Source organism: Nuphar pumila, chromosome 9 (assembly GCF_984573655.1).
Source record: "Nuphar pumila chromosome 9, dmNupPumi1.hap1.1, whole genome shotgun sequence".
In the NCBI taxonomy this organism is placed as follows: domain Eukaryota; kingdom Viridiplantae; phylum Streptophyta; class Magnoliopsida; order Nymphaeales; family Nymphaeaceae; genus Nuphar; species Nuphar pumila.
In genome coordinates this window covers 27,264,951-27,280,108 of record NC_143257.1, presented here as the reverse complement: position 1 = coordinate 27,280,108, position 15,158 = coordinate 27,264,951, and the positions used below count along the sequence as shown (strand labels likewise).

At 36.9% G+C, this 15,158-nt stretch overlaps 1 protein-coding gene and 1 long non-coding RNA gene across 4 annotated transcripts in view; both read right to left on the bottom strand.

Moving 5' to 3' along the window:
* Positions 1 to 3,412, bottom strand: part of LOC149828520 (FACT complex subunit SSRP1-like) — a 79,573-nt gene extending 76,161 nt beyond the window's left edge. For all 3 annotated transcript variants that reach the window (XM_090017625.1, XM_090017626.1, XM_090017627.1), the window contains exons 1-2: positions 3,282 to 3,412; positions 2,466 to 2,651 (exon numbers count right to left, since the gene is read on the bottom strand). In XM_090017625.1, the coding sequence (XP_089873751.1) occupies positions 2,466 to 2,651; positions 3,282 to 3,335 (240 nt within the window). In that variant the 5' untranslated portion in view covers positions 3,336 to 3,412. The remainder of the gene's footprint in view (positions 1 to 2,465; positions 2,652 to 3,281) is intronic.
* Positions 3,413 to 6,118: 2,706 nt separating this feature from the next.
* LOC149828519 (uncharacterized) lies at positions 6,119 to 7,558 on the bottom strand. The gene is made up of 2 exons (XR_016434041.1): positions 7,204 to 7,558; positions 6,119 to 6,485 (listed from the first exon to the last, which is right to left on the bottom strand). It is a non-coding gene; the product is annotated as an uncharacterized LOC149828519 (long non-coding RNA).
* Between the last annotated feature and the right edge of the window lie 7,600 nt (positions 7,559 to 15,158).

Genomic DNA, 15,158 nt, shown 5'->3' with positions numbered 1-15,158 from the left:
TGTCCCTTGTGTCCCCGACATTAGATGCGGAGGTCTAATGTTCCGAAGGTGATTCGGTCGAGGGCTAAGTTAGAACCCAGTAATAAAATACAAATTGTGTGTTATGCTACCCTGGAAACCTACTTGACCTCTGGGATTGTACCTGTTTGGTGTATCCGCGGGCAACGGTAATTAAAAAGAGGAACTTAAAGTTGCGTGCATTTAATAGAGCATGCATATGGAAAGATGGAACCTAAATGAAAGATAACAGAAGAAATCATGCATTTTCTTGTTATGCATTAGATCATGCATGTTTGAATCATTCTCTATATCATGACATGATTTGGTGGTAGCATATGATTTACTTCTTGAAATCATGCTGCAAGGTTTGGTTATTGAGTTCTTGATATATGGTACTGCTTTACTGTTCTTGGCTGGTGAGCATATGTAATTGTTGGTAAGTATGGATATTTGAATGCTGCAAATTTTATATCTGCACTCACTCAAATCATTGCATGAAATCTTATCCATGTTTTTTGTCTCACCTAGTTTCTTTAGAAGTAGTTGTGCTCAGAATTTCGGTTTTGACACCCTACTTTGATGGTTTTTCACAGGATATGGTGTACAGTGAGGTTGGACTGGCTACTGGGAATGGATGAGAGTCATACTTGAGCTTGATAGCTTCAGCAGGGGACAGAGTGGCTCTTTCTTCAATCTTTCTTGTTTTTTCAGTTGTTACTTTACTTTCAGTTGAATAAAACATTGTCTCTGAAATTTACTTTTACTCATAAATAAAAAAATTGTTTTGGTTCGTATGGATGATGGTTGCAAATTCGTTTGTGGTGTTTGGGCTATCCAGTTGAAATTGAAACTGTGAGGACCCCAGGTCTCTGAAAAGTTTTTCTCAACTATTATAAAAAGAAAAAAAAATATTTCGCATTTTTAAAAGGTATGGATTGGGGTCGTTACAAGAAGAGCCTAGGTCATAATTCATATCATAGGGTTATGGGCATTTATATGTTTTTTGGGGTCTTTCATTTGCACTTGTGAATGTTAACACTCTCATTTTGAAAAGTTTTGGACAAATAATATTAACATTTGTTTGTTAATGCTAACATGCATTTTCTAATTATGACATGATGTTGTTAAGGCTAATATGCATTTCATTGTTAATTTTTTATTGAATGAATGCTCATATTTTATTTCTTAGATACTTACGTAGATCAAGTTGTTGTATTAATGTTACTTTTACATGTTAATCTCATATTTTTCAGTATTTATTTGAGGTTTTTTATTTCTTGTTGGTCGTTGCTTCATCAATAAAGCATTTTTTATTTATTTATAATTTTAGATTTTTTTATAGTTTTTTTAAGTTCTCCAAAAACATCTATTTGAAAATTTATCACAATTTTGTCATGAAATATTGATATTCTAAATACCGAATATTTGTCATACTACACAAGATATCAAAGTTAAATAAATGAAAGATGTGTTGTAATCAACTTATGTCCATTTGAAAATTTATCACAATTTTGTCATGACACTGTGATATTCTAAATACCAAATATTTTTCATACTTCACAAGACAACTTTAAGATATTCATTGAAAATTTGCAGTCAAAAGTGCAGGCAGCACCTAGGTGCCATCGCACCAAGCCCCTAGATGCCTTGACGATGAACAAGTGATGCCTAAGGAATCATTTAAAAAAATAAAAATACAGGAAGATAAAAGCTCTGAAGAAGAGCATGATAAACAGGGAAGATGAGGAGAAACAGAAGAATGATGAGAGGGGGAGAGAAAGGGAGGAAGAGGTCCGGGGGATAGAGGAAGGTGTCCACCATTCTCTTTTATTGTATCTGCGATAAATGTCATACATGCATGGACGAGGGTACACCTCGGGGAGGAGTCACCTAGCTCACCAAGAGCACCAGTGCCCAGGGTGTTGGCTAGTATCCTAGGTGGGTGCATATGCATGCTTTTGACTATCAATTTTACATCATGCAAAAGAATACCCGAGAATTTGGCACATTGATCACAAGTAGAATGATTACACATCCATTATTTTCACAGGGATATACAATTTCCTAAGCACCCATTCTTAAATACACAACTAATTATTAGCTCCAGTGATGTATCTTACCAAAATAATTGATAGGAAATAGATCTGTAAATACACAACTAATTATTAGCTCCAGTGATGTATCTTACCAAAATAATTGATAGGAAATAGATCTGAAATGCATCGCACAAGAGTAGCCAAGCAAATGAAACCAATCAGAACTCAAAATCCTATTTTCACGTTTCTTAGAGTTGCAAAGTGAACACAATTAAGCTTGATCAGCCTAATAGGAAACTAAAAAATAATGGGAAGGGTCCAAAAGTTTTTGGATCCCCTTGCATAAAACTTAATTCGACCTAACTTCCAGTTCCATACTCTCTAGAGGATCATAGAATTCCAAAAAAAAAAAAAATAGATCAATAATACCTGCTCCCGGAAACCCGTGAATTTGTAAACCAATCCAGCTTTAATCCGCACACCAAGCTGATACGCTCTAGGAACTTTCATCCACATCAAACCAACTATGTCAGATTTATCAACCTCCACAGCCTTCCCGCCACCCTGCTTGCGCCATATAATCCCTCCGGAATGGACCCTAAGTTGTCCCGGATTCTACAACAACCAACCGAAAGGAAAAGAATCAAAAAAGCAAACCAAACAATAAACAGTAGCACATATTCTACAAAGTTTCCACAACCAAAAACCCTCAAAAGAAAAAATTCAGAGCTAAGGAAATCCTCGACCAAGCTAAAATTCAGTATGATCAAGAACAATTCAGTGGCACAGAATCGAAAGGAGTCCTATACCAAGCCAATCCTAAAACCATCAGAGAATCAGTTACTTCTTATAAAACCCAAAATAGAAAACCTTGCAGAGATATCAGAGGGAGGAAAAAAAGAAAACCACAACTAATCAGAATGTCGTCGTAGACCAGACCAAAGTGGGTAGAAATTACCCCGAAACGAAACATACCAACTTCGAGAAAAACGGGAAAAACATCGAAAAAAGAAACGGAACACAAGAAACGACAACATCCGAAAATATCAACAAAACCAAAAGCGAGAAGCCAATTTGTTTTCCATCCGAAACCCTAACGCAACCCCCTTGACCGCCATCCAACACACTCTACTCCTCCATTCTCTGCAAACCACCCTCTATAGAACACCCAAAACCCACTTGGAACAATAAAAATGAGAAAAAGGAAACCCAAAAACAAATCCGAGAGAAAGAGAGAAAACTCACAGCGCCTCCTCGGCCGCCCAGGAGGATGTTGTTGAAGAGGTGACCATCCGCCATTGCTACCTGTGAGAGAGAGAGAGAGAGAGAGAAAAGAAGAAGAGTCGAAAAATAGCGGTTTTCGGTCTCCACCCTTTCACCCCGAATTGCCGCCATTTAACCCTTTTATACGGAACTAAATACCAATGACACCCTCATTGTATTAATTATTTGCCCAGAATATCAGGATGTCAAATCACGCATGTGGACGATCGGGTATCCGGCCCGAAATGAGTTGGGTTTGTCTTGCAGCCCGAAGCCCAACTAGTTATATGCGCGGAAAATGACGTGTTTGGTCGAATGCTATACAATTTCCAAATTTTTTTTTATTTGTAAATTTTTAGCTTTAAAAGAATTTTTTTTTACCCTTCTCACATTCTGATTTTTTTCATATATGTGAATTTCTTCTCAAATGTGTGAATAAACAAAATTTCTCATAAACATGTATATTTTTTTCCACATATATGAATTTCTTTTCAAATATGAGTTATGCATTTTTTTTTAAATATACAAATTTTCTTCTAACGGCTTTAACCCTACACTGGCAAATACCAGACACGGAGCCCTTTGCCCGACATTCTCAAATACAGTAATCAAAATGTATCAACTATTGGAGGAGTATAGAACTTGATTTTTACATTGATATTAATCTCTAATTTTTGTGAATCTAACTTCGCAATATAAGTTGGCGAGGAGTTACATAAAGTCAATGCGCTCTTGCTCGTTAAGGTCAAGGAGAATTTTTTTTACAGTATTTTATAAGTTGGCTAGAAGTTACAAAAAGGTGCATACATTTTGAGGATCTTCACAATTTATGGTTGTAAATGTTCTCAAAATGTGAAGCTTCATTTTAATTAGATTGTATAAGTGGCACAGGCAGGAGGATATATGCAAATATGTGAGAGAAAATTTACATCTTTAAAAAAAAATGCATATTTGAATATTTAGGAGGAATTTCAGGTATCTAAAAAAAATGGCTCGTGTGAAAGTAAAAATGTCTTCTTATAACCAAAATTCATAAATTTGAATGTCGAGCAAATTTCAAAAATTGTAAAACAATTCAAGAAATACATTAGTTTTATGGTACAATACAATCATTTTAAGTTAGGGGTAGTCATCAGGTCCGGTGTTTGACCACTTGTCAGGTATCCACCCGTATCGGGTCAGGCTCAAGCTGCATTGCACTGCATTTTGCAATGCAGCTTGGGCCTGATTGAACTCGGGTTGGGCTCATGTGGCAATTGCAGACAGGCTCAGCCCGCTAAATGAGTCGGGTTGAAAGGGTCTGGTTCAACCCAAGTTCGAGCCTGAATATAACTAGGTAGTGCTGATGGTCACCCTAGTCCTGACTCAGCTTGACTAGCAAATGGGCTGGGTTCAGATAGAGATGAAATGGCATTTCAATGGAACCCAACCCAGCCCGAACCATCTACAAATGGGTTTAAAGGGACCGTCCGAACCCATCCAAAACTCCAAGATTTGGTCTGAACCCAACAAGAGTCAAGTAGGGATCTAGGTCGGACCTTTCGGGCCAAGATGGCCTCATGTCCACCGCTAGCCATACATGAACATGCAAGTTCGTGCATGGTTCTACAATGCTATATATATATATATATATGTGCAAAATGATTAGAAATATGCACTGAAGAGTCGTTTGAACGGCGAGAAGCGGTAATCTTTGAGCGTGTTTGATAAGCGGGATGCACCTTTGCATGGACGACCGGTCGAGGACAAATGCCTTGCGTTCAGCCTATGTAGAATTTGTCTTGGCATACAAACATGACCTATAAGAATGGTTGTGTTCTGACATGTGTGGGCCCCATGCCCTGCATCAAGCGCATGATGGATGTCCCCTCAACAAAGGGTCAGCACAAGTTTGTCCAGACAAACTAGTTGTGTTATCATGAACGAGTTATCCAGGGCGTGAAATGCACCCAGCACAAGTTTGTCTTGAACAAATTGCTTCTCTGAATCGAACACACTAACTTTTCCAATAACTATACATTGTTATCACGTTTCCATGTATAGAAACATTTTATACTATTCTTATCAAGTAATAGGTCACCAATTGATTTTGGTAATCAAAATAGGTTGATGAGTTAATTGATGTGGTTGTAGTGCTGGTAAACTAGTGTCACTGTCAGCTAGTTTATTAGTAGCTGCAAGAAAAATCACCCCTATTGCCCTATTTCTTGTCATTATTAGTTTATAGTGACGACAATTTTTGCTAATAAGTTGCCATAAAGAAATGGCTTTGTTGACCAATAAGGGTGATATTTATAGGTCACATTTAAAAGTAAACCAATACCAACGAGATAAAACTGAAAAACACTAATAGTGGTGAGTTAACCTATAATTGCGAGATAACTTATAAAGGCGAGATTTGTCACTTGTCATTATAGTTTACAACGGTTAGCATTAACTCGTACGCTATAAAAGAAAGCATTAACTCTACATTATAAGCTATAACAAGAAGAATTAACTTATGGTTATAAGGCTATAACGGTGTGACATGAATCTCACCTATAATGACGAGATAAGAATATTGTTGTTATAAGATATAAAATTCTAAATTTAAAACTAAAAATTATTTTTTTTTCATTCACTTACACTTCAAATACACACACTTTCAATACACTTCAACAAAAACTTCAAAAATATTAAAATTAGCAACTCAAACATACATTTCAAAAACTTCAAATACACTTCAAATATATACTTCAAACATTCAACTTCAAACCCACTACGATCTCTCCAAGCAACGAACACACTTCCAATACAAACCCTTTGCACTCTACACATTCTTTTCAAGTTATATATAATTCTGCAATTCACATAAATCAAAATCAATAACAAACGTACCTTACTTCTTATAATGCACTCTTCATCGGTTTCTACACATCTATTTCAATTTACAAATAATAAAATACTATATATGAAAAAATAAACTTAAAAAATAAAAAACTTATCCTTCTTTTAATACTTCTTGAGGTACAAAAATGATACAGTTCCTCAACATATCTTGCAGGACGGATGAGCTCCATGCCAAATTGTATTTCTGATGTTCGGGATAGTTTATCAAGACTCGCCAAAAACCTGAGTAGATCATCCTTGAGCAGGGGCGACCATAATTACCATTCAAGATTGAAACCAAATGGCAGCCAAGATAAGCTGGATGGAACATTCAGAGATGTCAGTGATGGTTGATTTATTGGCATGTGAATGCAAGATACTTAACAAGCAGAAAATTGCTTTTCTGCATTGCAGGTGAATGCAATTTTTTTCTTTCTATTTCATGAGAATTTATGCAAAAAAAAAAGAGGGGGCTGAGGAAATTCCTCAAGTCGATGAGTCACCGCCGTCGACCCTAACACGATACGATGAGGGATGAGGGATTTACCACCAAGGTAGTATCCCATGTGGTAAGCAGGGTCCTGTGCCAAACTGAAGGCCCAGATTTGAATCCCTCTGGCACATGGGCCTTTCAAAAACAAAACAAAAAAATGAACATCCGGCGATTTTTGGAAGAGGTGTGCTGGGCTCAACCCTTTGGCGATCGATAGTGGTTGTCGGAGGTGAGTCGACCATCAGGAGGGATCTGGGCCCTACCTGATGAACATGCAAGATCAGCGACTCCACATCCCAACGCCTGCTTCGATTTCCCCTAACCTTCGCCCCCACCACCTTCTTCAGTCTCCTATAACCAACGAAAGCAGCCACGCTAGCCAGAACGGTGACTCCTTGTGCGCTGGCTACCAGAAGGTATGCCAGCTATTTTAAAAAAAAGGCTCGTGGAAAGGCTTAGGCGGTGGTTAGAAACCACCGCCTCTGCCCTTCATCTTGGTCGGCGCCTTCCTCAACCCGAACCCCACCGGATTAAACGCTTTACCATTCATCTGAGTCACCGAGATATATCAGCGACAAGAACTCCGGCCTGAGCAACAAAGACTTATCCGCTACCCCGGTGAACGCGCTGAGACCAACGCACGATCGGATGGGCGGCTGGTGGTTCTGGATGGATGATCGGGCAGAGGCAGAGGCAGAGGCAGAATAAAAAAAAAAGTCCGGCTGGACGCCGGGTAGGACCAAGAGGGGTGGCAGGGTGCTTTGCTGAGCTCGCTGCCTCTTCCTGGTCGGATCCATCGTAATCGGTGGAAACACCCTCGCAGGTCGGGAGATGCACGGACCACATTGACCCTGCCCACCCGTCGTGGGTGCTAGAGGTTCTTCCTCCATGCCCTAACACGAAAGGGGATTTACCGTGTTCAACAGATAAAGGGAGGGAACCGGTCCTTTTGAGAACCGGGTCTTCCCCAGTTTAACGGGTAAAGGGGGTGGAACCGATTCTTTTGAAGAACCGGTTATTTCGTATCAACAACCTCGAAGCATGAATCAAAATTCGACTCCAAAAAGACTTATAGATTGTTTCCTAAGAGATAAGATAAGGAGGAGACTCGTGATAATGTCAATCTGCAAGGACTCTAATTGGGACTCTAACTATCTTAAAAGGTGGGAACCCTCTAAAAAGGTTGAATCTCACCATCCAAAGTTTCCTAATCCTAAACTTGGTAACTTAAGTTACCAAAGTCATGAATAAAAATTTAAAAAATAAATATAAAATGTTGGACATTAAAAGAAATCCTAAAAAAATAAATAAGAAAAGACATTTAAAAAAGAATGTGAATCCGGTAAAACATTGGAGACTCCTAAAAAAAAGAAAAGAAAAAAAAAACAAGATTCCATAAAGTTAAAAAAAATGTATAGATCCAAATCCAACTCATTGTATGGTCTTTAAAATGCTTCAAAATCAAATCCAAACTATGGATCAAAGTTCAAACCCAAAGAAAATATGGATTGATCCTGTGTCAACTTCACGGTCCAAATAAATAAATTTTATTTTAGCAAAAAACAAGGTTAAATAAATAAAAGTGATTTCTTTACATTTGAAATTACTTTTAAATATAAAGAAATCAAGGGGCAAACTGTTTGCATAAAAAAATATAAATAAAATATAATATATAATATATAATATATAATAAATAAATAATTTAAATACATGTGCAAGTGTGTCAAAATCATCACATATGTATACTCATTTGCATATGATAAAATAAATATGTAGGTTAAGTTAAACCTCCTTGACCATGCTTACTAGTTATGGTAAAGGAAGGTAACCTGTGCTGGTTACGGTAAACCTTCCTTACCATGATTGTTGGTTACAGTAAAAGAGAGTAAAAGAGGGTAGCATGTACTGGTGATGGTAAACCTTCCTTACTGTGCTTGCTGGTTATGGTAAAAGGAAGGTAACCAATGTTGGTTACGGTAAACTTCTCTTACTGTGCTTGTTGTTTACGATAAAAGCGGGTAATATGTACTGGTTATAGTAAACCTCTATTATCATGCATGTTGGTTACGGTAAATGAGGATAACCTGTGTTGGTTATGGTAAACCTCCCTTATTATGATTGTTAGTTACGGTAAAGGAGGATAACATGTGCTAGTTACAGTAAACCTCTCTTACCACCCTAGTTATGGTAAAATAGGGTAACATGTGTTGGTTAAAGCAAACCTCTCTTACCACCTTTGTTGGTCATGGTAAAGGAAAGTAACTGGTGCTGGTTGTAGTAACCCCCAAAACATCCACCCATGATGTGGCCGCTACCTATAAAGTAGGATGGCAAGAAGCATCGGGGTGGTTACAGGTACAAATGACATCTATCCTGCAAAAATAGTATCCATGATGGAATAATAACTTCCATCATGGGATGCTAAATTTAAGGAAGCAAATCTATAAAAGGGATAAGCTACGTAAGTTCAGGGGGCGGGGGGAGAAAAAAAAAGGGATAGAGAAAAGAAAAAAACAAGTTGCCAAAATGACAGTCCATTCAAAGGAGCCCAAGAAGATAGGAGGATCCAGTCATCTCTCAAGCCCTCATGTTTTTTCTCCTTTTTCTCTCTTTTATTCTTCTTCTCACTTGTAATATGAGCTTTGGGAATCAGAGGCTAATGTAAATGTGAAAATATCCCAAAATAAAGTTCAAAGTTTTTATATTTCAAATTGAGTGTTAAAAAAATTAATGCTCCAATTTAGCATGCCCGGTGGGACCTTTGTCTGCTTCTCATATGGCTCTAAGAACTGCAACAATGGTGGGAAGAAACAAGAGTCTGAAAATCAAGTTGGTGCTCGCGAGCCAATTAAATGGCACCAACACTTTGCCTACTTCTGCATATAGGAGTCACTTTACTAGAAGCAAAGCAAGAGTCACATCGACATCCTTCGATAGCATGGAAGGCTTAGCCTTGAAATTTGATGTATCTCAAAACATAAAAATGCTGAAAAATATTTCTACTGCAGCAAAAAATGAGATATTGAAAGGCTTTCATATGTAAATGATGTCGAAAGACTCCTCTCTTTTTATCAAAAAATGAGATGTTGAAAGACTCTCCTACAAAGTGGATGCCAAAGGCCTCATACATATTTAAAAAAAAAAAGAGAGATTGAAAGGTTTTCCTTATGTTCAAAAAAAGATACAAAAAATTCCTTTCCTTGACATGAAAGAAAAAGATGATTGGACTTTGGTGATCCTTAAAAAATTATGTTCCTTGATAACGATATTTATGAAAACTGCATATGGTGTTATGTCTCCTACGATGATGCAAGAAGGGAAACCAACATCTACGCTGGTAAAGGTGACATCATCAACCATCCAAACCCCTTTAACACTTGTGTCAGAGGGCATCATTGGTTAAAAAGATTATATCATCAACCAGCTAGAACTTACCAATACAAAAAAGGTAATGTCATGAGTTAAAAATATGACATCACCAACCAGCCAAAGCACTTTTCCAACAAAGGTGACATCACCTATCAACCAAAGCTTAGAGGTGACATCATCAGTGGCAAAGTTGTCATCACCTACCAGCCAAGGCTCTCCGGCACTTATGCTAGAAAAAGTGACATCACCCAAAGCAAAGGTGACATTACCTACCAACCAAGATTCTCCAGCACTTGTGCTAGGAAAAATGACATCACCTAAAGCAAAGGTGACATCACCAACTAGCCAAACTTCATCAGCACTTATGTTAGCATATATGACATCATCAATTGAAAAGATAATGTCATTTACCAACCAAGACTCTCAACCCTTGTGCTAGAAAAAGTGACATCACTCAAAGCAAATGTGACATCACCCAAAGCAAATGTGACATCACCAACCAACTAAAGTCAAGTAACTCTTGGCTAAAGAATAGTGACATCATCAACCAACCAAAGTGTTACAATACTTACATACAAAGTGATGACATCACCTACTTGCCAAAGTCTCTCAATGTCTGTACAACTAGAGGTACCATGCAAGGTTGCATTAACTGGCAAAAGTTACCATCCCATGCCTTATTTTTCTCCTAACCAGCCATGTAAAAAAGGATTTTGAAAAAATACTCTTAGATCTGAATATTCAAACTCACTATTTGAAGAAGATCCAATCTCACTTCTAAATAGTCCAGTGGCAGTGTTTGTTATGATAGACGAAGCAGAATAAGTATTGACCCCAGAAGAGCAATTGACATTACTCAGAAAAAATTTAGAAGAGAAAGAACTTGAAATAAATGATTTGCTTAGTAAAGTGATGGAAAAAGAAGAAACATCAAATCTTCTTCATGCATCATCATCAATATCACAATCCAGAGGAGGATCCTTCCTTACAAAGGAAATGTTCTTAAAAGAGCTCAATAAAAAATTTGAGCAATTTAAGGTAACAATGACTTTTGGACCTTCTCAAAGTTAGTATAAACCATATATGGAACATGTGGATAAGGTCCCTTATCTTCTAAATTATCAACCCCCAATCTTTAAGAGATTTAATGGATTGGGGTGTCCAAGAGAATACTTAGCCCATTTCATAACCCAATGCAAGGACACATGAATAATGATGATTATTGTTTGAGACAATTTGTCTTGTCATTAGAAGGGCTTACATTTACTTGGTATAGTCATTTAAGTCCACACTAGGTAATGAGTTGGGAAGAAATGCAGGATAAATTCTTAGCTAGGTTTTATAGTCAACAAAGAATCATCACTACCTTTGATTTAGTGAAAACTAAGCAAAGACTAGATTAACCAATCACGAACTTTATATCCAGATGGAGGGATATGGTTGTCTTATGTGAAAGCAATTGATGGAAGCACAAGTTGTAAAGATATGTATGAAAAACTTGCAACCATCTATCTCACATTACATGATGTCAATAAAAAAAAAATATTTAATTAGCTCTCCCACATTGCTCAAAACATCAAAAGGACCTATGATAGGTCTAAGATAAATACTGATGAAAAGAGAAAAAATACCCGCAATAAGGGTAATGCATATTGCAATATGGCTAAAACGGTGTCAAATCTCAAACCAAAGGTTAATGAACCTAAGAATGAAAAGAGTAAAGACACAAAAAATGATAGTAACAAGAAAGGTAGTAAAGAGAGTAAGTCCAAGACTATATTGGAAGAGAAGTTAAAGAAGAAGTACTCTTTTAATGATCATGACACATAAGAGATTTTGGAGTACATGTTAGAAATGAAAATGGTTGAGCTTATAGAGTGCAAGAGACCGAGGGAAGCGAAACAGATAAACAATCATAAGTACTGCAAATATCATCGTCTTACTAGTCACAAGACAGAAGAGTGTTTTATTCTAAAGGACTTTATTCAAGACAAGATCATTAAAAAGGAGCTAAGCTTGGAAAGATGGGCACCATCCAAAGAGGAAGTATTGGTAAATATGACCACCATACAAATTGGTTTACTTTCTCCAATAGACTTGCCACAAGTTGTACTGGCTCGACTAATTCTGCCTCTTGATGCCCAAATGGCTCTCCTCTCTGAACCTCAAATAATAATAGAACCAAATTCTTTAGTAACATAACAAGTTCAAATAAACAGAGATTGTTGTTGGGATTTGAACTCATGCTATGAGAGTTCTGATACTACTTCATATATAGAGGATGAGTTGGTTTATGGGTATGGCGACAATCCAAGGTATAAAACACGTGCCCAAAAGTTGCAAGATCAGGAGCGTATCCATGCCTGGATTGAAGAAAGTAAAAAACAAAATTCAGAACTCATTGTACCTATAGGGTAGGAAGAAGAATTTGGAGTTGAAATTGTACCTCATAATGTAAAGATTGATGAATTTAAGCAGAAGATGAATGATCAAAATCTATCATACTATGCAATCATATCGATGTGGTTAAAGTAAGAGCTATAGAATTGAGGTTAGGTAGGCAATTGCCATAAAGAGACACCTACTCATTAACCAGTTCAAGAAGAAAGGCAAAACCGAAGGGGGTGTCTGCCCATAGTTCATGAAAATGTTAAAGCATCTATCAAGTATAATGTAACCACTCATCTCAAAAAGATATCAACATTATTAAGTGTATATGATGCCCTCATGGTATCTCCTAAGATACGTTAATCGTTAATACAAGCACTTAGTCAACCAGAGTGCTATATGACAGAAATTAAGGAAAATGGTGACGAATGTGTTGGAGAGATATTAGGTTGTTTTGCCTGCCTAGCGTTTCCTGAAAGAGATTTCCAAAATGTTAAGAAACCCCACAATCGACCTCTATTTATTACAGGAACATTTGAATCACAAAGGATTTCTCAAATTGTGATTGAGTCTGGATCCGGAACAAATCTCCTCTCTTTAAAAGCGTTATCAGATCTTAGATTTTCTTTGGGGCAACTGATGAGATCCAAACTCATGATACAAGGGTTTAATCAAGATGGTCAAAAATCCCTTGAGGCTATTTAACTTAAATTAACCATTGGAGAGCTCTCGTCAATGGTTAAATTCCATGTCATTGATGCTACCACATCATATAATGCACTTTTAGGAAGACCATGGATACATGATAATAGAGTGGTGGCATATTCACTACATTAGTATTTTAAATTCCTTAAAAATAGAGTCATGAAAATAGAAAAGGTTGATCCTAACCCATCTTTTGGAATTGAAGTAGACTTTGCTGATGCAAAGTTCTATGAAATTGCCTCCTCATTGATAAAAGAAACATCATTATCTAAAAATGCAAGGAGTGCAGTTTGTTCATTGACTGATATGGATCAAGAAATGGTTCAGTCTTCAACCATAATGATCCTTCCAAGAAGAAAGAAAGATAAGACAATTTGCTTCCTAAAGAAAAAAATATTGCAATAAGAGATATACAACGCCCTCAAAAGGAAGAGGAGCCTCAGCAAGTCAAAATGCCTACTTAAAAATATAGTCAAAATACTAGAAAGATTATGCAAAAGATGGGATATGACTTTGATAAGCCTCAAGGCTTAAAGGTTGAAAGAATAGTTGAGCGTGTAGAACCCTATCTTAGACCTAGAGAAAACGATATACTGGCCAGAGATAGGGTCTTTAATCGAAAAGGTAAAGTGGGAATAGGGTACCAACAAACCATCATGTTGGAAAAGAAATATGAAGTACATCACAAATCTGCAGATGATACAAAGGAGGATGGAGAGTTTATTTAAGAACCACTAGCACCTCCTAGCATCGAAGATGGAATACAAACAACAATTGATGAATTACAAGAAGTAAACTGTGGCACAAAAGAAGATCTAAAGATTACCTTTATAAGTGCATCTCTAACAGAAACAGAAGTAGAGCAATATGTTGCACAACTAAAGGAATTTCAAGATGTATTTGTGTGGTCTTATCAAGATATGCCAAGATTAGATACAAATGTTTTAATTCACTGATTATCGATTTTACTAGGGTATGACCAAATTAAGATGCATCCAGACGATGAAGAGTTGACAACGTTTCGAACATCGATATATAAAAATGGTCATATTGCTCATCTACGTAGAGTTTTCTACAGACTTCGTGAGATGAAGCTCTGAATCAACCTATCAAAATATGCTTTCAGAGTAAATTCAGAAAAATTTCGTGGCTTTATTATTCGGCATAGAGATACCATGGAAATAAATAAACTTGAAGTTTATGGTGATTTGCAGTTGGTAATCAATCAATTGAAAGTCATATATGAGGCAGATGCACTTACAAAGTTAGCAGCATCATTTGACATCAACAAGAAAATACAAAAAAAAAAGTCTCAGGTGGCATTGTATCGTACACTACCAAAAGATCAAGAAAAGCAAATTCCAAAACCAAGTCATCAGCATGTTCCTAATGCATCTGTGAACATTATCACTTATATGGATGACATAGACCTGAGTGATCATGCTAGACAACAACTTATTTGGAGATTGTATTACAAAGTGATATACACGCAAGGAGGATATGTTGGCATCGTCCTAGTGCAATAGATTTTCCTTTAGCAAGCTACGAGGCATTAACAGTAGGATTAAAAATGGCTAAAAAAAAGAATTTGGTGTCTCATCATCCATAGAGATTATCAAGTCAAAAGGGCACACATCGATGCTTTAAATGGCATTAAATGGCCTCAATTTACCATATATCATAGGATACTCAAAGAACTATCAGATTCATTTGATATCCTAACTTTTGGTATAAATGACCCGATTTCACTTGATGATGTTCTACAATTAGCTCGATATACTAAAAAAGCATCAATTTCAGAAGAAGGTGAATTCCAAATAAGCATAGGAACTCAAACAATCCTATTGAGGATGTATAATCATATGCCAATATCATTTAGGCCTCAATCCATGCCAGACATATTGAACATGAAGGCAATATAGTGCGACAAGTAGGACCTTCTCGAAGAGCTGGCATAGTTAGACGAGCAGAATATAGAGTGGCTTATCAATCACGACCAAGTGAATCACCTCCCAAAGCATACAAGATAATGCACA